General features: G+C 37.0%; 1 protein-coding gene across 19 annotated transcripts in view; it reads right to left on the reverse strand.

Moving 5' to 3' along the window:
• ppip5k2 (diphosphoinositol pentakisphosphate kinase 2) overlaps positions 1-24,072 on the reverse strand; it is a 56,413-nt gene that overhangs the window by 11,119 nt on the left and 21,222 nt on the right. For 10 of the 19 annotated variants that reach the window (XM_077243356.1, XM_077243351.1, XM_077243350.1 and 7 more), the window contains 13 exons: positions 23,564-23,649; positions 21,018-21,143; positions 20,814-20,935; positions 20,107-20,289; positions 19,273-19,414; positions 17,846-18,069; positions 17,590-17,717; positions 12,662-12,776; positions 12,433-12,540; positions 10,382-10,498; positions 9,994-10,164; positions 6,033-6,206; positions 3,012-3,084 (listed from right to left, as the gene is read on the reverse strand). In XM_077243356.1, coding sequence (XP_077099471.1) covers positions 3,012-3,084; positions 6,033-6,206; positions 9,994-10,164; positions 10,382-10,498; positions 12,433-12,540; positions 12,662-12,776; positions 17,590-17,717; positions 17,846-18,069; positions 19,273-19,414; positions 20,107-20,289; positions 20,814-20,935; positions 21,018-21,143; positions 23,564-23,649 — 1,769 coding nt within the window. Of the gene's footprint in view, positions 1-3,011; positions 3,085-6,032; positions 6,207-6,340; positions 6,383-9,993; positions 10,165-10,381; positions 10,499-12,432; positions 12,541-12,661; positions 12,777-17,589; positions 17,718-17,845; positions 18,070-19,272; positions 19,415-20,106; positions 20,290-20,813; positions 20,936-21,017; positions 21,144-23,563; positions 23,650-24,072 lie in introns of all 19 variants that reach the window. The other 9 variants (XM_077243364.1, XM_077243362.1, XM_077243361.1 and 6 more) reach the window with 2 other exon arrangements.

A 24,072-nucleotide genomic window follows, 5' to 3' on the forward strand; every position in this document is an offset into this window, starting at 1 on the left:
AAATTCAAAGCTAGAAAAATCTTAAGAAAAAAAAAGACAAGAACATTCTTAAATTTTTTGAGAATACAGAATATAAATGCTTTGTGAATGCGGCCCCAGGAGTGTAAGATTATATCAGTTACATTTTAACTATTCATAGTTTTTTTTTGCATTATGGCAAATCTGTATTAATGGAACACAATTTGCTGTGAATGACCAGAATGCATTTTGCTTTTGTTTGGGTGCACACATTTTTACAGTAGTCAAAAAAACTATTGATGTCACATCGCAAAGTACCAAACTAAATCACACAAGCTCTTAGTTGTTCAAAAAATCAGTTGAATTTACACTAAATTTTGAGGGCTGACACGAAGAACACATTCTTTCTTGGTAAAATGTCCAAGTGCTAATTTTTCCTCCAAGCCAACATCAAAATTTTTGTTTAAAATGTCTATGAAAGTATAAATCGAAGTGCACATCGTAGGCCCTGTAAACTTTTGTCTTCCCTATAGTTATAAACTGTCCTGCAGTGTAACAAAAGAATTAACTGAAATTAATACAAAATTCAATTCATCTCTATTATGGTTTCAAAAAGCTGCATGTAAATCTAAAAATAAATAAATAAAAACGTATTACAATACTGGGGCCAGTTGTGTTATTGTATGTAAAACTGTCTGTTAAAAACTAGTCTGACCAACTAGCAATTAGTTAGGGCTAATTAGTCTTACTTTTCGGATTCAAATTAGACTAATCTAAGTTTTTATGTTACTGACTTAAAGTTATGACAAATCTTGAAAGAAAAAATGAGATGACCAACTTGTAAGACTAGTCTAAGCAGTTGCAACCAGCCACTCTTAAAAAAATCACTCATCGAAGAAAAGGTTCTACAGTATATAGAACCTAAAAGGGTTCTGTCAGGTTCTTCTTTTAAAATCATTTTTCAATTTAATTACATTTTAATAATTTAACAACTCATAAACACATCCACACCACAAGAAGTTAAACATGAAAGTATTATGCAATCATTTAAGATTTTCTCCTTATATAGAACCTTTTTTTTTTGCATAAAGCGTTCTATAAAATTCAAGAACCCTAGGGTTCTATTTAGAACCTTTCTTCTAAGAGTGATATCACACTGTAGGACATCCAAAACTATTTCATGTCACCTACACATCTACATACCCTTACTAAAGAAGTATAATTACCCAGTAAGGCAAAAGTATATGCTTCCATACAAAGCATGGAGGTTTGTGTATATACGGCCTACAAACACACAAAGGACATTACAAGCATATATGAGAGTCAGCACTGTATTAGTCAGCTGTGTGGCAAAAATCTTTTCAGAGTAAAGCTCACTGTCAGTATTAGGCAAGGCAAGGCAAGGCAAGGCAAGTTTATTTATATAGCACATTTCATACACAATGGTAATTCAAAGTGCTTTACATAGAAGAAATTAAAATAATCAAAAGAAATCAGAATAATTAAAACAGTTTAGAATAAAAGATAAAATACAGAAATCAGAATAATTAAAACATAAAATAAAATACAGTGCAAACAGTCGGACGAACAGTGGCACAGTGCTCATTCAGTAAATGCACAGCTAAACAGATGTGTTTTGAGTCTGGATTTGAATGTGACTACTGTAGGAGCACATCTGATCTCTTCTGGAAGCTGGTTCCAGCTGCGGCTGGCATAGTAGCTAAAAGCAGACTCGCCATGCTTAGAGTGAACCCTTGGTATTTCTAGCCGATGTGATCCTAATGATCTGAGTGATCTGTTGGGTTTATATTCACTGAGCATATCTGCAATGTATTGAGGTCCTAGGCCATTGAATGATTTATATACCAGTAATAATACTTTAAAATCAATCCTAAATGTAACTGGCAGCCAGTGTAAAGACCTGAGGACTGGTGTGATGTGTTCATATTTTCTGGTTCTGCTCAGAATCCTAGCAGCAGCGTTCTGTATGAGCTGCAACTGTCTTATGGTCTTTTTGGGAAGGCCAGTGAGAAGTCCATTACAATAATCCACCCTGCTGGTGACGAAAGCATGCACAAGTTTTTCTAAGTCTTGACTGGAAACAAAGCATCTAATTCTTGCAATATTTTTCAGGTGATAATATGCTGATTTAGTTATTGCTTTGACATGACTACTGAAACTAAGGTCTGACTCCAGAGACACACCCAGATTCCTGACTTGATTTTTAGTTGTTTGACCCCTAGACTGAAGGTATGCGTTCACCTTGAGAACTTCATCTTTGTTTCCATACGCAATGACTTCAGTTTTGTCTTTGTTTAACTGAAGAAAGTTTTGGCACATCCAATTGTTTACTTCATCAATGCATTGGCAAAGGGAGTCAATGGGGCTGTAATCGTTAGGCGATAGGGATAAGTAGAGCTGTGTGTCGTCTGCATAGCTATGGTAAGCGATTTGGTTCTTTCTCATTATTTGGCTCATTGGGAGCATGTACAGGTTGAATAGGAGTGGCGCAAGAATTGAGCCTTGAGGGACTCCGCATGTCATGGATGTCCACTCAGACTTATGGTCTCCTATACTCACATAATAACCTCTGCCTCCTAAGTATGACCTGAACCATTTTAGGACTATCCCAGAAAGCCCGACCCAGTTTTCCAGCCTGTCAAGAAGTATTTTGTGATCGACAGTGTCAAATGCAGCACTGAGGTCGAGTAGTACCAGCACTGATAATTTGCCTGTATCAGTATTTAAGCGAATATCATTTATTATCTTTATGAGCGCGGTCATACATCTTTATGAGTATTACACATTCACTTCCAATTCAGACCCAAATTAATTGGTCGTTAAGTTTAAAGAATCAAGAGAGAGCAGCCACATCAACATCACACACAACAGAGATTAGAAATGGAACGGCAAAATATTATTTGGACATCGAAAACCAGGACAGTGTGTCAGAGTTCCTCCATAATGAACATCCAACAACATTCAGGATATTACAAGACATGTCTGTTGTCTTTATAAGATCAAGATTAGGAGTGTGTTGAGTGTGATCTTACCGATTCCAGGAGTGAGCTTGTGATCGGGGTGAAGTCTGGCCGGTCTGCTGTGGCTGTTGTTCTCCGACAGAACCTGAAAGAGCACAAGCAGTCAACAATAACTGCTCAACAGTCAACCTTCATCCTTTCTTCATGAAGGCGATTTACAGATAGACATTAATAAGCAGCACTGTAAATATGTGAGTTCACAGGTCTATACCGAACAAAAAAAAAAGACCCAGCATGAAGAAAAATAAATGGATCATGCGTTAAGCATTGCCACACAGACTCTATTCCATATCAGAAACGGGAAATGAGATCAGGAATGCAGAAGGGTATGAGGACGAACATGGCAACAGTTTGTAGAGTATAACTGAACAAACCACAATTTCAAACAAATATGCATTTGCATCCATGTAAAACCCAACAGAGCAGGGAACAAGACGGTCACAGCCCAGTTATTTTTCTCTGTTAAAAATGTTCATTTCAATTTCATGCAAAACCAAAGGAAACTTCAAATCTTTGAAATCTACTTTGGGGTAAAAGAGGGTTATCCGGGGAATAGGAAGAGGGTTATTGGACACTAAAACAGCAGTTATCTTTACATGAGGCCTAGATCAAGCCAGTCCTCAACTAAAAGGATTTTCAATGGCCCCAAAAATACACTTAAGGCACACATAAAATCTGTGTATTTATATCATACATCAAACCAATTTCAATTTACCTGAAAGATTTTGGTTACAATATAACACTCTTCAGCAAAACAAATTCTGCTATTGATGTATCTACTAAAAATCACATTCACAAAATTTCAATGGATTGCAAATTGCTTTGACATTCTCTCATTTAACATAATATCATTCAGACATTTTTAAGTGTGACATGTGCGACTAAATATTATGTGTGTCCAGATTCTTTTTTTGGGGTCACTGTATTTGGTTGAAGACTTGGGTTAATCTGTGCCACTATCCTCAAAACATTTTACTGTGTTAAGAAACTTGACCGAGGTTCCCACTTTGTTATAATGTTGCGTAAAAATGACAGGAAAACTGACAAAACAAAGCATTATATTTTATAAAACAAAGACACAAGCATAATTATAACACATGGGTTATAATTATTTTTGTAAAACATAATAAAAATTGTGATGTTCACTAAATGGTTAACCACCATAAACAAATATAATTGATTATGTTGATAAAGCTTCCTACTGAACTGTAAGGACAAGAAATGAGAAATGTTGATCTGGGTGAGAACAGTGACCAATGAATATTGAAAGGTGCCAAAGCAGAGGCAAAATCTGTCCCGGAAGAGGTGAGAGACAGGCGTAATCCACCCTATGCATGTATGACATCAGTGACACATATCCCGCAGCAGCCCAGAGGTCAACTTTTCACTGGACACTGATGGAGCAGGGTGCAAAGGACAGCTAATAGCAGAGCAGATGAACGAAAAGAGATTGACTATGGGCTAAACATGGATAAAGAGAGTAGATTGGTGCAGAGAGAAAAATTAATCAATGAAGGGTTGGAATGAGATTTTTAGTTTATGGTTTGAAGCAGCAGCAAAAGAGACTTTTTTTTCATAGCAAAAAAGTCTATGAATCAATTTTTTTTTTCCTCTACATGGTATGATATTCCGGTTTGATTCAATCAGTATCCAAGTCACGCACACACACACAAACAAAATAAATAAATAAATAAATACAACGATAGTATACATAACTAATTGACAAAAAAACAACAAAAAAAACATTTAAAACAGCATTTAAAGTCAACCAGAAATGGCATTTTATATCCTTAAAATTATGCATTTTTGAGGATATTCAACAAGTAAAAAGACTTGAGTGTACGCATCAGGAATTGACTGGAAGTTGAAACATGGCTCTTTAAATCTGAAGAGGGTTTGCAGTAGGACTACTGAACCTCTGAAAAACACATGCAGAAAAGGCAGAGATGCCAATAAAGTACCAAAAAAGTTTGTCTCTGAGAGCATCTCGACAAAGAAAAACGGTAATATTTCATCTTTTTTTTGCTATTACTGCCATAACCTTTAGTTACACTAACACTAAACTACATTAACTATTTATTAACAATTAACTATTGGCAAAAATCCCCTGTGATCTACCTATAAAAATACCAAAAAACAATGACTAAACTATTTGACTGCGTGGCATATGTGATTTTTTTTTCTTCCCGGAATAACATGCACAGATGATTCATAAACAATGAAATCAGGAACATTTTAAGAAAATAAAAATTTTAGCCAATTTTGATTTCATGTTGACTTTAAACCAACGCTGTAAAAAACAAAGACTGGGTTATCGGTGTCTTATCACGAATGGATTTGCCGTCTAAATCAAGAATCACAGAATTTAGTACCAATTACGGTCAATGGAGAAATATTAAACAAGTTAGTTTTCATACGATTAGAACAAATACATGGTTTATGTGTATTTGAAGAAAACATTAATTGAGATACGATGTTTAAAAAACATTGTTAAAGAGATAGTTCACCCAAAAATGAAAATCCTGTCATCATTTACTCACCCTCAAGTTGCTCCAAACCTGTATGAGTTTCTGTCTTCTGTTGAACACAAAAGATACTTTGAAGAATGTTTACGGTAGCCATTGACTTCCATATTAGGAAAATAAATACTATGAAAGTTAATGACTATCGTCAACATTCTTCAAAATATGTTCTTTTGTTTTCAACAGAAGAGAGAAACTCATACAAGTTTGGACCAACTTGAGGGCGAGTAATCGATGACAGGATTTTCATTTTTGGGTGAACTTTCACTTTAAGACAAAGATGAAGACTAAAACTGTCAAGACAAAGATACTTGATACAAATTGAAAAGTTAAAAGCTGATATTCCAGAACACAAACCAGTGCAATAAAAATCAACAAAACACATGACGAATGAGGTAAAAGTGCTCTCTTTTAATTCATCTGCTCATTAGGTGTCCTTGCTTACCGCCACCAAGATCTTGAGTGTGAATGTTAGTGGTTGGTGTGAAGAATGAATTAAATTGGTAAAAACCTGTTGCCATGAGCCAAAAATACTGGATGTGAAAGCCAGTGATTTGGGGGAGACTGGGGAGGAAGTTATTTGGTCCCCTGATCTGCGTCTTCGACGCCCAGTACCAACACCACAGGTGTAATGAATCCAGGTACCTATAGAGTCAGGGCTAGACACACTCAGGGGGCTCTCTTCCTGAAAGTGAGACAGGGGGCAGAAACAGCACAGTCATGCAACGTTAACAACAGTCCGGCTACGTGTCCACCAACATTCACTACAGGAAGGCTTTTTACTCAAGAGCAGACAAACAGCTATATGTGCGCTCATACTTTGCCAGCAGGCGTCTTGAAAAAGTCTGTCTGCATTGGGGACTAAAAAAGAAAACAAAAAAGACATTTTGTGGGTGAGAAAAGCTTGGAATTGAAATATGAAAGATTCATGGACACGCTTTTCCACCAATGGTATTATATACACACTAACAAGGCTGCTAGTTGGTTTTTATTCACTGAAAACTGAATGCTTGAAACAGTATTGTGTGACAGTATGGCAAGATGGGATAATTTGCATCACATTGCACAAAAAATCCAACAAGCAACAGCATGAGAGCGACACGAGGTAGAGAGATTGGCTATTTTCACTTTTAGGTGGATTTTTCCTTTTCTTGATTTAATTTCCTTTTTTGGACAAAATAAGTGTCAATTTTCAATGTATACTCTTTCGTGTTCCACAGAAACAATTTATAGGGTTTGCAATGACACGAGGTTGAGAGTTGCAACATGGTCCTTTAAAAGTTTATTTTCTGTAGACAAGGGAATGTGCGATTCAACTATATGTCATGTCTTTTTGTCTAATTTTTTTTTCATGTAAACGACTCTTACTCTGAAATAATCGATGTAACAAGAAAATGGCTATTTAGATCATTTCTGTATTTAATACTTATTTTTGTGTGTGTGTGTGTGTGTGTGTGTGTGTGTGTGTGTGGCACCTTTATAGAACGGTGATTAAACTGACTGGAACTACCTGTGCATAAAACGGTTTAAACAACTTCAAGACAATCATGAGTATTCAGACAGACCATGATATGATGATAGCAATAAATAATTGATTATTCAGACGGACCATGATATAATGATAGCAATAAATCATATTTTTACAGAAGCAAGGGCTGTAAATTATTTTGTTATTTAGTGTATTAATGTGGCAAGAGATGGACATTAGAAGGAAAAATTTAGTTTTAGAAACATACAGATGGAATTTCATTTGGGCTAAAATAGTGGAGCTAAAAAAAAGAAAACAACCACCATTCTTTTGATTTGCATAGTGCAGCTCACTGACTAACTTAGACATATAACAAATATCATGAAATTATATATTAGACTATAATGCAATACTTAAAGGTACACTATTGTAACTTTTGGCCATCTACCGGTTAAATAACAAAACTGCATGCCTGTGACTGCGGATGAATATGATTATGAGCAGCCGGAACAATTTTACTCTATTTACGGATATGATGAGACACGCACAGGCACAATATCCTGCGAAAACCATCCTGTCAAGTCTAAAATATAAATATTATAAAAGGCTTACCATAGTGAATCAGGGTAAGACAAAAACACGTTTTGGAAGAAGGTTTGATGATGCATTAACTCATTTTGAACAAAAAAACGTTACATAGTGTACCTTTAACATGAAGCTGTAGTCCATTTCTAGAATATCAACAGTCTTCACTTTCATTTTGAGCCAGCTTATATGCTTTAAAATGACATAAACTGAACTGATGAAAACAAAATACAAAAACATCAACCTGTTTCATAAAAACCAAATTCAATGGAAAGAAACTGAAAATGAAAAGGAGACTTTGGCACAGTCGTTAAAATTAAGGACATGTAAAGGTGCATTGACGTGAAGAGAGATGTAGTTGAAATTGATGAAAATCACACACACTTTTTCCAAATCAATGCATGATGTGAAATTCACAGCGATGTGAAAAAAAGTAAGATAAATATAATTCCATATGCACAGTACATACACTACAAGGCAAAAGTTTGGAAACAATGAGTTTGTTTCTTGCGATCTTAAAAACCTAAATATAAAAGCTTATGCTTTTTAATGTTTGAATTTGTATACAATACAAGCATAAACATTTCTGTTTACAATCAGTAATTTCTCATTTGTTAACCAAAGTTAAATATATTAGTGTACATGAACTTACAGTTAGAACTGTTAGTTCTTCTAAATCAACAGAATGCAATTAATATTAATTCCAATAATTATATATATTTAAAATCAAATGTTCCATCTATTACATTAGTTAATAAACCCCTTTATTTTTTAATTAACATTAAGAAAGATATATTGTATATTGCTGTAAAATACAGTAGTCAACATTAGAAGTGGATCAAAAAAGTTCATTAGAGTTGTCCAAAGACAAGAACGGGTATTGTTCAAAATTCATGTATAACTTTGATGAAAGGTTTTGTTCCACTTCAAATGTTGACTACTGAATATACTGTTCATTGTAAGTTCATGTAATGCTAATGCATTAACTAATAGTAACAAATGAAACATTACTGTAAAATGTTAACAAATGTAAAAGAAAATCATTTTAAGTGGTATTGTAATTTTAAGTGCCCCTATTATGCTTTTTCAAATATTACCTGCCATTTAGTGTATGTATAGCTGTTTGTGAATGTAAAGATCTCCTAAAAGAAAGAAGCGATTCTGAACTGTCTGCGTCAGTAATTCCAGTCTTCCTGCTTGAGCTACATAGGTTTGTAACACATTTGCATAATGCCAGTCTATGGCTTCCGGCGAACAGCATCTACATTGACCCTCACACACTGTATGTGCAGCTGAGACTGGAAGAGTTTGGTTTGTGTTGTCGAGAAGATGCTGTTTTCTGCTGCCAAAGCAAACCCACTTTGATGCACTTGAGATTGATACGGTAAAACCGTCACTGAGTATCAAGTGCTGAGGAAGAGCTGGACTTTGGTTTCTGTCACGTGTTGTAAGTGGTCGACGAATCACAACAGACTGGGCCATGTGACCAATCAGAGCAGACAAGGCTCTCGGAATGGAGGGGTTTAGAGAGACCGAATCCTTTATCGAACCATATCGATAATGATAGTGTTTTTTTACCTTAGATGCATTGTAAACCTATTGTAGGAGAAAATAGCATAATAGGGGCACTTTAAAATAGCTGAGTCCAGCATACTTGGTAATTGAGTCACTAGTGAAGCTATGAGTTGAATTCGAAAACAGCAACACCACCACCTAGTTCCTGAGAAATAAAATGTAGCTTTTCTGTTGCTATTTTACTATAAGTTAATTTACTGATAAAGGATGCAGGGAAGTGTTGACAAGTTTCTGTGCTCCTGAATTTTTCTGGGTGTTTGAGTGACTGTATGTGTGTGAGGCCTTTGCTGCAATGAAGGCAGTGTATTAATTTAGAACGTTGATTAAAGGGTCATAAAATGCTAACGACATTTTCTGAGATAACAGAGATTTTTGTGTTGCACATCATAGAAGACAAATGTTAGCATCTGTTAACTTCAAATTTAGGAGAATGATGGTTAATTTTCTTCTGGGTTTAAAATCTACATTACCTTAACATCAGGATGTGACATTTTACAGTGCTATAGTACATTGATGATGCATAATTATGAATGAATCGTGGCCTTGACAAGACTCTGTCTGTATTTATATGCTAAATATGCTAAATATAAACAAAAACAACAAAGTGCTTTGTCGCACTACATTCAGATGGATTGTTTCACTTAAATTTGCAGTAAAAGTTCGAGCTCTGTGTAGATAAGCCTTAACTCATGCATTAATAATTGTCTCTGTCAAAGCTAAGCTTCTATATATGTACAATATACATATGTATGGAAGAATAGTGATAAATTGGAAATGACTTGATTTGATTACTAGAAGAAAAGTTTTTAGAGACTCTTTATAATGACAACATATAATAACTTACTTCCACAGAGCCAATCTTTTTGGAGCGGGGAAGAGGGGACTTGCGGTGGATGTAAATGGGATCTGACACCATGGGCCGGAACATCATCAGGGCTCGATCCGGCTCGTCCCGTCTGGCACCACTGGCCTCCTCGTCACTGTCATTATGGGATTTCTTCTTGGAGCCCTCATTCTAAAGAGACATCAAACATTTAAATGCATTCAAGCTCAGAGGACAGAGACTGAGAAATAAACACATTTAACAGTACATCAATAGCAACTCTCAATTGAGATGGAATGTTTCTTTTATCACCAATTTTTCTCCAACCTCAGCAAGAGGAAATACGCAGAATAGAAATAAAATAAAAGATTTCTAACACTCAAGACAATAGTCATCAGTTTCAGCTAACCTCTCTGGATGCTGGTCTATATCCAAATCCAGATGGCAGGTTTTTATCTTCTTCACAGCCTTTAGCTCCTGGACTGAAATGAAGTTCCACATGGAAACGGTCCTCTGACGAAGGATCCTACAAATCCAAACCCCACATTAACACAGTATTACACAGGGTCACATGTCGGTCCTTGTAGATCATACATGCCTAAATATATATACACTCACCTAAAGGATTATTAGGAACACCATACTAATACTGTGTTTGACCCCCTTTCGCCTTCAGAACTGCCTTAATTCTACGTGGCATTGATTCAACAAGGTGCTGAAAGCATTCTTTAGAAATGTCCTTTGGCCCATATTGATAGGATAGCATCTTGCAGTTGATGGAGATTTGTGGGATGCACATCCAGGGCACGAAGCTCCCGTTCCATCACATCCCAAAGATGCTCTATTGGGTTGAGATCTGGTGACTGTGGGGGCCATTTTAGTACAGTGAACTCATTGTCATGTTCAAGAAACCAATTTGAAATGATTCAAGCTTTGTGACATGGTGCATTATCCTGCTGGAAGTAGCCATCAGAGGATGGACATGGTCAGAAACAATGCTCAGGTAGGCTGTGGCATTTAAACGATGCCCAATTGGCACTAAGGGGCCTAAAGTGTGCCAAGAAAACATCCCCCACACCATTACACCACCACCACCAGTCTGCACAGTGGTAGCAAGGCATGATAGATCCACATTCTCATTCTGTTTACGCTAAATTCTGACTCTACCATCTGAATGTCTCAACAGAAATCGAGACTCATCAGACTAGGCAACGTTTTTCCAGTCTTCAACTGTCCAATTTTGGTGAGCTCTTGCAAATTGTATTCTCTTTTTCCCATTTGTGGTGGAAATGAGTGGTACCCGGTGGGGTCTACTGCTGTTGTAGCCCATCCGCCTCAAGGTTGTGCGTGTTGTGGCTTCACAAATGCTTTGCTGCATACCTCGGTTGTAACGAGTGGTTATTTCTGAAGTTGCTCTTCTATCAGCTTGAATCAGTCGGCCCATTCTCCTCTGACCTCTAGCATCAACATTTTCGCCCACAGGACTGCCGCATACTGGATGTTTTTCCCTTTTCACACCATTCTTTGTAAACCCTAGAAATGGTTGTGTGTGAAAATCCCAGTAACTGAGCAGATTGTGAAATACTCAGACCGGCCCGTCTGGCACCAACAACCATGCCACGCTCAAAATTGCTTAAATCACCTTTCTTTCCCATTCTGACATTCAGTTTGGAGTTCAGGAGATTGTCTTGACCAGGACCACACCCCTAAATGCATTGAAGCAACTGCCATGTGATTGGTTGATTAGATAATTGCATTAATGATAAACTGAACAGGTGTTCCTAATAATCCTTTAGGTGAGTCTATATATATATATATATTAGAATGATATATATATGTTAGAATGATATATATAAAACGTTATAAGGGGGGGGGGTTTACTAAATAGGGCAAATTTACATGAGAGCTCAATCCCAAGCGCAGATGGGAACGGAATGGAAATTCTGCTTGTGATCTACTAACGACTCGCAAATTAAAAACACAGACGCAGTCAGATCATTTCCATAATGCCCAACACAATCTACCAAGAGCAACCACCAGTAAATTGACGAGCGCAAACCTTAGTAAATCACCTAGCATGATTCATTTAAATACTCTCCTCCCATATATTTTGCGTCTGAAAGGGAAACTCATACAAATGCATATGTAATAAGGTCAGCCACAAAAATAACCCTGTCCACTCCTTTTCAGCGCAAATTTTTCACTGCGTGTCTTTAGTAAATCCCGACAGTAGTTTTTTTAATGCTAAAAAAAGGTTTAAGCTGTAAATCTGGTCAAAAGTCTTGCGTAACATAAGTTTTGTGTGCTCAAAATATGATCTTGCGTGTGCAGAATTATGACAAAAATCAGTCTATACATTTCTTGGTTATCAAAACACAGAAAAACAAAAGCTGTCTCTAAGTATTTTACTTCTGATTTCTACCATTTGAAAGTATTGCATGTGCGCTGACATTCTCGTACCTTGTTTGGGTCTTCATAGAGCATGATGACTATCTGTGTCATGTAGTTCAGCTCACTGACTATTTTAAGGTAATCCATGGCTCTCCTCCACTGGTCATCTTTGGCCTCCTGAGAACACAGCGAAAACAATTCCTTTGAGCAGAAATACATTTTGCATTGCATTGCAAAAAAATAGCCAGAATATTTACATTACATATTTATATGAAAGATGATATAACTAAAGACATACATCACAGAGGGCTCCGTAACGCAAGATAGACAGCAGTGAGTGTACGTGACTCTCACTGGTGAAGTAAAGTCTGGTCCGCACATGGCGTTCTGGAGACATGACTCCCCTGGAATATCTGTGCAAAGAAGAAAAATCAACTTCACTTACAATTCACCCCAAAAGAGAACGATTAACAGTCAAATATTAATACATTAAAGGGGTCATGACATACATTATAATTTGACCCCAAAGAGAGATAGATAAATAAATAAAAACCTGTAAGTTTTATCCACCAAAAATAGAAATTTGGTATTATCTGACCATTTTGCATACTGTCTTTGACCATATGAATGACATGCTTGGTTTTTGTGCTGATTCTTTTTTAAAGGGGTCATGACATGAGAAATCAAATTTGCCTTGATCTTTTGACATATAGGAGGTCTTTGTACCATTAAAACATCCTGCAAGTTTCAGAGCTTAAAATGTCATTATAAACAAAGCATTTATATAATCAAGCTCAAAAATACGACTCCATTTGAATATACCATTTGCCTCCAGAGCAAGACAGACATCGACCAACAGTTTTACATCACACTGGCATTCAGTTGCTTAACGGCTGACATTTGCCTACACTAAATGTGAGCATCACGTCAAAAGCAAAAAGAAGCCATTGTAATGACTTACGCTGTCTACACTGATACAGTATACAGATGTGTGTTCAGATTATAATGACTGTCACTGTCTACACTGATACAGTATACAGATGTGTGCTCAGATTATAATGACTGTCACTTTCTACACTGATACAGTATACAGATGTGTGTTCAGATTATAATGACTGAAGCTGTCTACACTGATACAGTATACAGATGTGTGTTCAGATTATAATGACTGACGCTGTCCACACTGATACAGTATACAGATGTGTGTTCAGATTATAATGACTGACACTGTCTACAATGATACAGTATACAGATGTGTGTTCAGATTATAATGACTGTCACTGTCTACACTGATACAGTATACAGATGTGTGCTCAGATTATAATGACTGTCACTTTCTACACTGATACAGTATACAGATGTGTGTTCAGATTATAATGACTGAAGCTGTCTACACTGATACAGTATACAGATGTGTGTTCAGATTATAATGACTGACGCTGATACACTGATACAGTATACAGATGTGTGTTCAGATTATAATGACTGACGCTGATACACTGATACAGTATACAGATGTGTGTTCAGATTATAATGACTGACGCTGTCCACACTGATACAGTATACAGATGTGTGTTCAGATTATAATGACTGACACTGTCTACACTGATACAGTATACAGATGTGTGTTCAGATTATAATGACTGACGCTGTCCACACTGATACAGTATACAGATGTGTGTTCAGATTATAATGACTGACGCTGTCTGCACTGATACAGTATACAGATGTGTGTTCAGATTATAATGACTGACACTGTCTACAATGATACAGTATACAGATGTGTGTTCAGATTATAATGACTGACACTGTCTGCACTGATACAGTATACAGATGTGTGTTCAGATTATAATGACTGACGCTGTCCACACTGATACAGTATACAGATGTGTGTTCAGATTATAATGACTGACGCTGTCCACACTGATACAGTATACAGATGTGTGTTCAGATTATAATGACTGACACTGTCTGCACTGATACAGTATACAGATGTGTGTTCAGACTATAATGACTGACACTGTCCACACTGATACAGTATACAGATGTGTGTTCAGATTATAATGACTGACGCTGACTGCACTGATACAGTATACAGATGTGTCTTCAGATTATAATGACTGACGCTGTCTGCACTGATACAGTATACAGATGTGTGTTCAGATTATAATGACTGACACTGTCTGCACTGATACAGTATACAGATGTGTGTTCAGACTATAATGACTGACACTGTCCACACTGATACAGTATACAGATGTGTGTTCAGATTATAATGACTGACGCTGACTGCACTGATACAGTATACAGATGTGTGTTCAGATTATAATGACTGACGCTGTCTGCACTGATACAGTATACAGATGTGTGTTCAGATTATAATGACTGACGCTGTCCACACTGATACAGTATACAGGTGTGTGTTCAGATTATAATGACTGACGCTGTCTGCACTGATACAGTATACAGATGTGTGTTCAGACTATAATGACTGACACTGTCCACACTGATACAGTATACAGATGTGTGCTCAGATTATAATGACTGACGCTGTCCACACTGATACAGTATACAGATGTGTGTTCAGATTATAATGACTGACACTGTCTACAATGATACAGTATACAGATGTGTGTTCAGATTATAATGACTGTCACTGTCTACACTGATACAGTATACAGATGTGTGCTCAGATTATAATGACTGTCACTTTCTACACTGATACAGTATACAGATGTGTGTTCAGATTATAATGACTGAAGCTGTCTACACTGATACAGTATACAGATGTGTGTTCAGATTATAATGACTGACGCTGATACACTGATACAGTATACAGATGTGTGTTCAGATTATAATGACTGACGCTGATACACTGATACAGTATACAGATGTGTGTTCAGATTATAATGACTGACGCTGTCCACACTGATACAGTATACAGATGTGTGTTCAGATTATAATGACTGACACTGTCTACACTGATACAGTATACAGATGTGTGTTCAGATTATAATGACTGACGCTGTCCACACTGATACAGTATACAGATGTGTGTTCAGATTATAATGACTGACGCTGTCTGCACTGATACAGTATACAGATGTGTGTTCAGATTATAATGACTGACACTGTCTACAATGATACAGTATACAGATGTGTGTTCAGATTATAATGACTGACACTGTCTGCACTGATACAGTATACAGATGTGTGTTCAGATTATAATGACTGACGCTGTCCACACTGATACAGTATACAGATGTGTGTTCAGATTATAATGACTGACGCTGTCCACACTGATACAGTATACAGATGTGTGTTCAGATTATAATGACTGACACTGTCTGCACTGATACAGTATACAGATGTGTGTTCAGACTATAATGACTGACACTGTCCACACTGATACAGTATACAGATGTGTGTTCAGATTATAATGACTGACGCTGACTGCACTGATACAGTATACAGATGTGTCTTCAGATTATAATGACTGACGCTGTCTGCACTGATACAGTATACAGATGTGTGTTCAGATTATAATGACTGACGCTGATACACTGAAACCGTATACAGATGTGTGTTCAGATTATAATGACTGACGCTGTCTGCACTGATACAGTATACAGATGTGTGTTCAGATTATAATGACTGACGCTGTCCACACTGATACAGTATACAGGTGTGTGTTCAGATTATAATGACTGACGCTGTCTGCACTGATACAGTATACAGATGTGTGTTCAGATTATAATGACTGACGCTGACTGATGCTGTCTACACTGATACAGTATACAGATGTGTGTTCAGATTATAATGATTGACGCTGTCTACACTGATACAGTATACAGATGTGTGTTCAGATTATAATGATTGACGCTGTCTACACTGATACAGTATACAGATGTGTGTTCAGATTATAATGACTGATGCGGTCTACACTGATACAGTATACAGATGTGTGTTCAGATTATAATGACTTACGCTGTCTACACTGATACAGTATACAGATGTGTGTTCAGATTATAATGACTGACGCTGTCTGCACTGATACAGTATACAGATGTGTGTTCAGATTATAATGACTGACGCTGTCTGCACTGCTACAGTATACAGATGTGTGTTAAGATTATAATGACTGAAACAATCTACACTGATTCAGTATACAGATGTGCGTTCAGTTTCTGATTGACTTCCGTTTGCTTTGCCGCGTCCAGTTTAAATAGCTTGTTTGTGTCTCTGTACGGACTTCACAAGGATCCCAGCATCGGGAATAAGTTTAAACTTGTTAAAACAAGAGGGTTTATTGTAATTGCGTCCTGGATCACATTGGAGGATTGTATGTTTGTTCGGAGCATTTTGTCTTGTAAACGAGACACAGTGTAATTGAGAGTTTGCAGGGAAACTTTTGTTTATATATGAAGCATCTGACGGTATTGGATCTGACAGCAGCTGCATTATGAACAGAATTCAATTATTTCATCATGCTCTGTCTGTAAACAAAGGTTTTATATGGATACTGTTTTCAAGACACTTACTCACGGTTAATAGCGAGTGAATGTTGATACTGTTTCCTATGTAATGACGTTAGGCAATCATAACAGTGGCCGGTTACTTACAAGCCTTAAAGGAGCCGCGCTTTAAAAACTAGTTATTTCAGACAGAGAGACAGAATGAGGGTTGAAAATAATAGTTTTTTCCATAATTAAAAATAAAAATTCACAGAAAAACTAAATACATTATAAGTGATCCCCCCTCAAGGAACATTAAAATAAAAAAGAAAAGTCCATGTCATGGTCCCTTCAATATTTCAATGTAAATTTCCATGACAAGCTAACACCAATCACCATGATGGATGCAGAACCGTTTTGAAATCTCTGCATGATGTGCTGTATGTACTCCATGTGCGTTGATCATAGTTTATATAAACATTTTGTTTTTGTGGACGTTCAACAGATGGACAAAAATGATGAGTGAATATTTCAAACAAATATTTGTGTGGCAAAAATTAACTCAACTTTTATGGGTTTGGAAAGACATGAGTGTGATTAAATGACAGAATTGTTATTTTTGGGTGAACTATCCCTTTAAGTTTTTACACGCACAATGAATGTCATAAGATCAAGGAAAACTGTATTCCTCATATCATAACCCCTTTAGTTCTTTAACTGTGTATTGTCTAATTCTCTTTTATGAATGTTATATTTTCAGACTATATCTTACACTGGGTGCAGTTTATTAACAGTGTCATCGTCTTGTGTCCTCTGTAGGTCAGAGCGGATCTTGCGAATAAGAGGTGTACAGTAACCTTTGGCTATGTCCAGTTTCTCAGGCTGAGAAATACCATATTCCTGACAAGAGCAAACAAGGACAATTACCAAAAAAATTTCAAGAAAATAAACAAACTGTGGCATATAAATATACCAGCTCTCATAATTCACTTCATTGATCTTTGATTAAAAGCAAAAGTACATTTTACCTGTGGGATGACAATGTCAGCCAGTGCTTTGGATAACCGGTATATTTCCATGGTGTGGTCAAGCTTTAATGAGCTGTTGTGCTGCACGTCATATTTGATGCAGTCATAGATATCAGGTATCTTGCTGATGTTGTATCGGCCATTCTTCATCTTGAAATCCTTCTCGAGTTTAGACCACCGACGCAGCATCAGCTCAAGAGTCTCACTGTGGTACAACTGGATATCTAATTAAAAAAATACACAACCACACTCACACCCTCTCGCTCCAAAACCCTGTCCGCCAAAGGTATGTCAGCCAACCTGATTAGCTGTAGTAGCAACACTTAAGGAATTTGGTATTAAAAAAACTGGTAACACTTTACAATAAGGTTCATTAGTTAACATTAGTTAACTACCTTAGTTAACATGAACTAAGAATGGACACTACTTCTACAGCATTTATTAATCTTAGTTAATGTTAATTTCAACATTTACTAATACATTATTAAAATCAAAGGTTGTATTTGTTAACATTAATGCACTGTGAACTAACATGAACAAACAATGAACAGCTGGATTTTTATTATCTAACATTAACAAAGATTAATAAATACTGTAACAAATGTATTGCTCATTGTTAATTCATGTTACTTAATATATTAACTAATGTTAACAAATTAACCTTATTGTAAAGTGTTACCAAAAAACTAAATAAATAAAATTGCTTTTAACATCATACCTAAAGACATCAATACAATATTGATCTATATACATCTAAATATCTTACATTAAATCTCATATTTGGATTTATGTTGGTTTCAAACATTTTACAAAAAACTTTCCAAGAAAAGTTCATGTGTTGAGACTAATAATGGCCCAGTGTAACCATTGAGAAAAAGCAGATCAATTATTAGAAGTTAAAAAAAGCTTATAAACAGCATACATTCTTGAATCAGGTATATGAATTAAACAACTGCAATGCAGAAATTTCAAATTTTCATCATACTCATAGACAGGGTTTGAAATGAACGCCGTTATTTGTTGTGTAGTGACGTGTGGTCAAATAAGCCAGATTTGAGCAGATTCTGCGCAATACGCTGTATTTAATATATCATGATGACTTCCACTAAATCTGGGCAGATTTGGCTTACACGAACTTCCCCAGCAAAGTGAGTGAACTTTGCATAAGTAACACGCCAAATTGGCTCATGATTTGACAGTATTACCCGCCACAGTTGATTTTTACCCGCATTTGGCGGATTGGCAGGTGTTAAATTCGAACCCTGCTCATAGTTATGTCTAAAATGCATTTTTAATATTTCTTTGAACAAACATTTGAATTAGCATAGTAGCACTGCAGTCATGGAAGTTTGTTTATACATCAGGTCTACAAAATATGCACCACTAAATATTTGTAAGTGTCTATCAGCACCATTTTAAACGTGTACCTGCTGATTTGGGGTCTTCCATCCTCTGGCGGACCTGCAGCGTTAGGCTCTGAATGAGGGAGTACACCTTATCACATGTCTTCACAGGGTTTTTGATCATCTGCATGGACTTCACAAGAGATGTGCTGGAGGTGGGCGCCAGCTGGTTCAAAAATAAAACACACACCTTCACTCACAGCAACAAAAAAAAAGCTCACTTTCTTTGCACTAAGTGTAAATAGTTGTTAAATTCCATCTATAGTGGCAGATACTATTTGCACATCAGTGTATTTATTGTACATTATAAAACAGTATGCAATAACAACATATTCAGTGTATATGATTATATTTGTTAAAACCATAAATAGATGCTGCCTTATTGGGACATTACTTGTCCCTGTCCCTAAACCTACTCGATGAACCCTTTTTTCCCCATTATTAAATACCCGTTAGGCAATTAACTTCCACTTATATCAAACTCGGGTCTAACACCGCCGTGTTACTCTTCACAACACTGATCCTGTTAACAGATGCGTTTCTTTAGTAATTTTCTCTGGCTCCACCAGACATTTGAGGGTGGAGTTACTGTAAATAGCCTCTGCTAACAAGGTGGGGATATTTGCATAAAAAATTTGATAAATTCTACAACATCTTTCAGCGGCAAATTCAAAGTTGCATCAATTTTCATTAATTCAATGACCTGATGACAACTACTCAAAAGCAAAAAGGTGAAGAACACAGTTCTTACAGGTTCTTTACAGACCAATAGAAATGTCCTACAATAAGTATCTGCCATCTCAAATCTATTAAGCGACCTTGTTAAGCGAAATATGATTGTCCCAGACTGTCCCTGACCTTCTCGAAGTCTTCTGGCGTGAAGTCTCTGTCCTTCTGCAGGATCTCATGAAGTCGTGCTTTGACTTTCTGCTGGCAGCTGCTTAAGGAGTCACTGTCACTGTCCAGCAGGCCGTTCATATTGGCACTTTTCACCATCTGAACCAGGATTGGCGTCAGCTCTCCCTCTAACGCCAGCAGGCCCTGAGGACACCACACACACACACTCTTATTAACACTCGCCCGTTCCGTCGTTTATAAGAGAAATAATGGTCACACTTTACAATGAGGTTCGTACGTTAACTACATTAGTTAACATGAACTCATACACTTATACAGCATTTATTTATCTTTGTTAATGTTAATTTCAACATTCACTAATACTTTATTAAAATCTTGTTAACATTAGTTAATGCACTGTTAACTAACATAAACGAACAATGAACAGCTTTATTTATTTTAACCAACGTTAACAAAGATTAACAAATACAGTAACAAATGCATTGCTCATGGTTAGTTCAAGTTAGTTAATACATTAACTAATGTTAAGTAATGAACCTTATTGTAAAGTGTTACAGAAATGATAATAATACGATTATTATACAAATATGTTTTAATTAGGGCTGCCAAAAACAACATTAAAGCAAGCGGTTAAAAATCTTTAAAACCATTTTTGCTTTTAACAACAATTTGACATTAACAGTTTAAATCTTAAGTTTTAATGGTACTTTTGCGAACGCTGCGGCAGTCATCTGAACACGTCCTTCATCAGAGGCGTATATCTTCAGGTCATGCCTGTATGTGCTGTGCAGACGGAGAAGTCCACAGCCGGGAAAGCCAGCATAGTCGCCTGAGACGAAGGAGAAAAACCATAAACAACAAGAGGCAGACGTAACAGGGGCAGTAATGAGCAGTGTGTGTGTGTAAAGTACCTTGTCCTCCAGGGTACATGCACCTAAAGGCCCGACCAAGCTCTTCGGCCTGAACCCTGCCAGCTGGAGTCAACTCGCCACCCCACTTCAAGACCAGCAACAGTGACGGGTCATCCCTCCGCACATCTCAACACACACACACATACACAATCAATATCAAATGAACGGAATTGCACTATCAGCCTTGGCTTAAATGGGGGGGGGGGGGGTTCATGACCCTTTAAGTGGGTGTTTTGACAAATTCTGCAATGTGGACCAGACTCCAGAATTCGGCACAAGACTGCTCCAAAATAAGTCTCTTTTATGACATTTAATTTTTAAAGTCCCCCTGTAGTCGATCATTTTATCCCCTAAAACTCATCTTTGATCACCAAAAATACAGATTTAAACGTCTTATCCTTATATCTTGAATGTAACTCGACACCCTTGCCTCATTTAGTATGCGCAGTTCTATGAATATGCAAATGAGCCCCGCCTCCACTCACTCACACAGCTCAGAGATCCACTCGTTGACGATCGCACGTTGATCTGATTGGTTACAAGGTAGTTTGTGACGTCAGAAACACCAGCGATTTCAAACAGTGTTTTTGAGACAGTCTTTGTTTCACTGCAGTTTGTTACGACCCTTGGCTCAAGGGAAGCAACAAAAACAAGGGACACACGTAAACCAAATTGTAAGCTCAGAAGTAATGTTTATTTTACTACAAAAATAAGACAAGACTAATTAATAAAATGAAAACAATTAAAGAAAATAAGAGAGTTACTGTATTCATCAGCTAGATCAGAGTGTAAAGCAAGATGCATGGTTGAAAGTGTAATGCAATGTTGAAGTTGAAATGTAAATGCAAAATGTAACAAAATACAACGCAAGCAAAAACCAAAGACAAAATCCAAAAGCAAAGTCCAAACCAAAGTTCCCTCTTCTTTGGCTCAGTTGGTGATCTCTTAAAAAGCGTCTAAGGCACAGTCACAGGTGTTTCCGGGTTAACTGCCAATAGAGATTGCTAATGTGACGTCATCGTGACGTATTGCCAGTGGTGAATGCAAACCATTTTGGGAATCCGCGGCACAAACAGAAGGCGCCAGACTTGATTACATGGAGTGAAGAACGCAGTGTTCAAGATGCCGTCTACCTGCTGTGTTATAAACTGCAATAGTCCTTCTTGCACAGTTTTGAAAACGAACGTTAAGTGTTGTTTTAAGGACATGTTTGTGTATGCTCAAAGACAGCCACTCTGAAGCGGTCAGAGGCGATTCAAAAAGTCGAGACAGGACCTATCGTCAAAATTCTACCCACCACTCTAACTTAGTTCATCCAAAACAAACTAGAAAATAGACTCAACGTGCTAAATACCTGAATTATCCTTTAAGAACGGATCAATATATTTGATTTCCTTAATTTTAATGAACCCTAACTTTATTCTCATCTGAATGGTAAATAATTGATTTTCGTATAAAATAATACTACCATTAAAAACACATTTGATTTTCTTTTTTCATCTATGTATATGTAACTGCTCTGAAGACAAGAAATGAAAACCAATGCGATATGATTAATGTCCAAAAGATGTAACCCACAGACTGTTTTGAAATGGGGTTGGATATTGCTTTTAAAACTGTGTGTGTTTGGTTGGGTGACAGTTGTAGGTTACAGCTTGACAAGAGTTTAGAGTGTGAAAAAAAGCACAATGTTGTGTTTATTGCGAGTGTAAGTTACACAAATATAAGTAAACACTTTGCAGTTTGAATGATAATCTCTATGAACAAAATGACGGAGTATGTTTTTATGTTTCCACTGTTCGTCTCTCTCTCTCTCTCTCTCTCTCTCTCTCTCTCACTGACACACACAGTTCGATCGCGTCTCTCTCTCTCACACACACACAGTTCGATCGCGCCTCTCTCTCTCACAAACACACACATACACAGTTAGATCGCCTCTCTCTCTCTCTCTCTCTCTCTCTCTCTCTCTCTGACACACACAGTTCGATCGCGTCTCTCTCTCTCACACACACACAGTTCGATCGCGCCTCTCTCTCTCACACACAAATACACACATACACAGTTAGATCGCCTCTCTCTCTCTCTCTCTCTCTCTCTCTCTCTCTCTCTCTCTCTCTCTCTGACACACACAGTTCGATCGCGTCTCTCTCTCTCACACACACACAGTTCGATCGCGTCTCTCTCTCTCTCTCTCTCACACACACACACACACACAGTTCGATCGCGCCCGCGCCTCCGTCTCTCACGGGCGCACAAACACACACACACACACACACACACACAGAGGTCGTCACAAGTTTTAAGAAGAAAATACTCAGCAATGGTGTTGACTTATGAATTTTCACACGGTTTGTATTAAAGCATATTAAAAACACCACATAGACTTATAAACAACATTAAAAGCTGGATTTTCACTACAGGGGGACTTCAATAAAATATAACTGATCTTACACATACATAAAACTATGTAAACAGATGGAAGGTCTAAGAAACGGCATGAAAATGGATCAAAACCAGCCAAAAGATACATGCAAGACCATTGTTACCTTCCTCTTCACTGGATGTTTTAGGGCAACCATGTGGCAGATATGTTAACTGAACCTTGCGATTAATGCCAGAGAAATGACCGTACCTGAACAAACAAAATGAGATTTAGAAACGGGACTGAAATATAGCTGTATATTTAAATATAACGGGTCCAAGCATGACAAAGTCATAAGTGGCATAATTGTATGTTGGATATACAGTAGCATCCCCAGTGAAAGCGGTTCAAATAACACAAAAGCTGGCGCCGTCATCAGATTGATACACAGTATCCTGTAAATGTGTCAACGATATGTTGGAGTTTTATGGAGTCCTTCCCATCAAATCAATAATGCTGTACATGTGAAAGGTTTGGAATAACAAAAAGACTTGCAGATTTCAAAAAATTTTACTAGCATGCTCCGAATATGATCTAAAGGCGATACTAAATTTAATGGACACTGTAGTATGGGTTTGATGAAAAAAAAACAAAATAGAAAAATCTGCGTCTTCAAACGTTTCAAACCCCAGG

Source organism: Siphateles boraxobius, unplaced genomic scaffold, assembly GCF_051911475.1.
Source record: "Siphateles boraxobius isolate OS27281-9 unplaced genomic scaffold, OSU_SipBor_1 25, whole genome shotgun sequence".
NCBI lineage: Eukaryota > Metazoa > Chordata > Actinopteri > Cypriniformes > Leuciscidae > Siphateles > Siphateles boraxobius.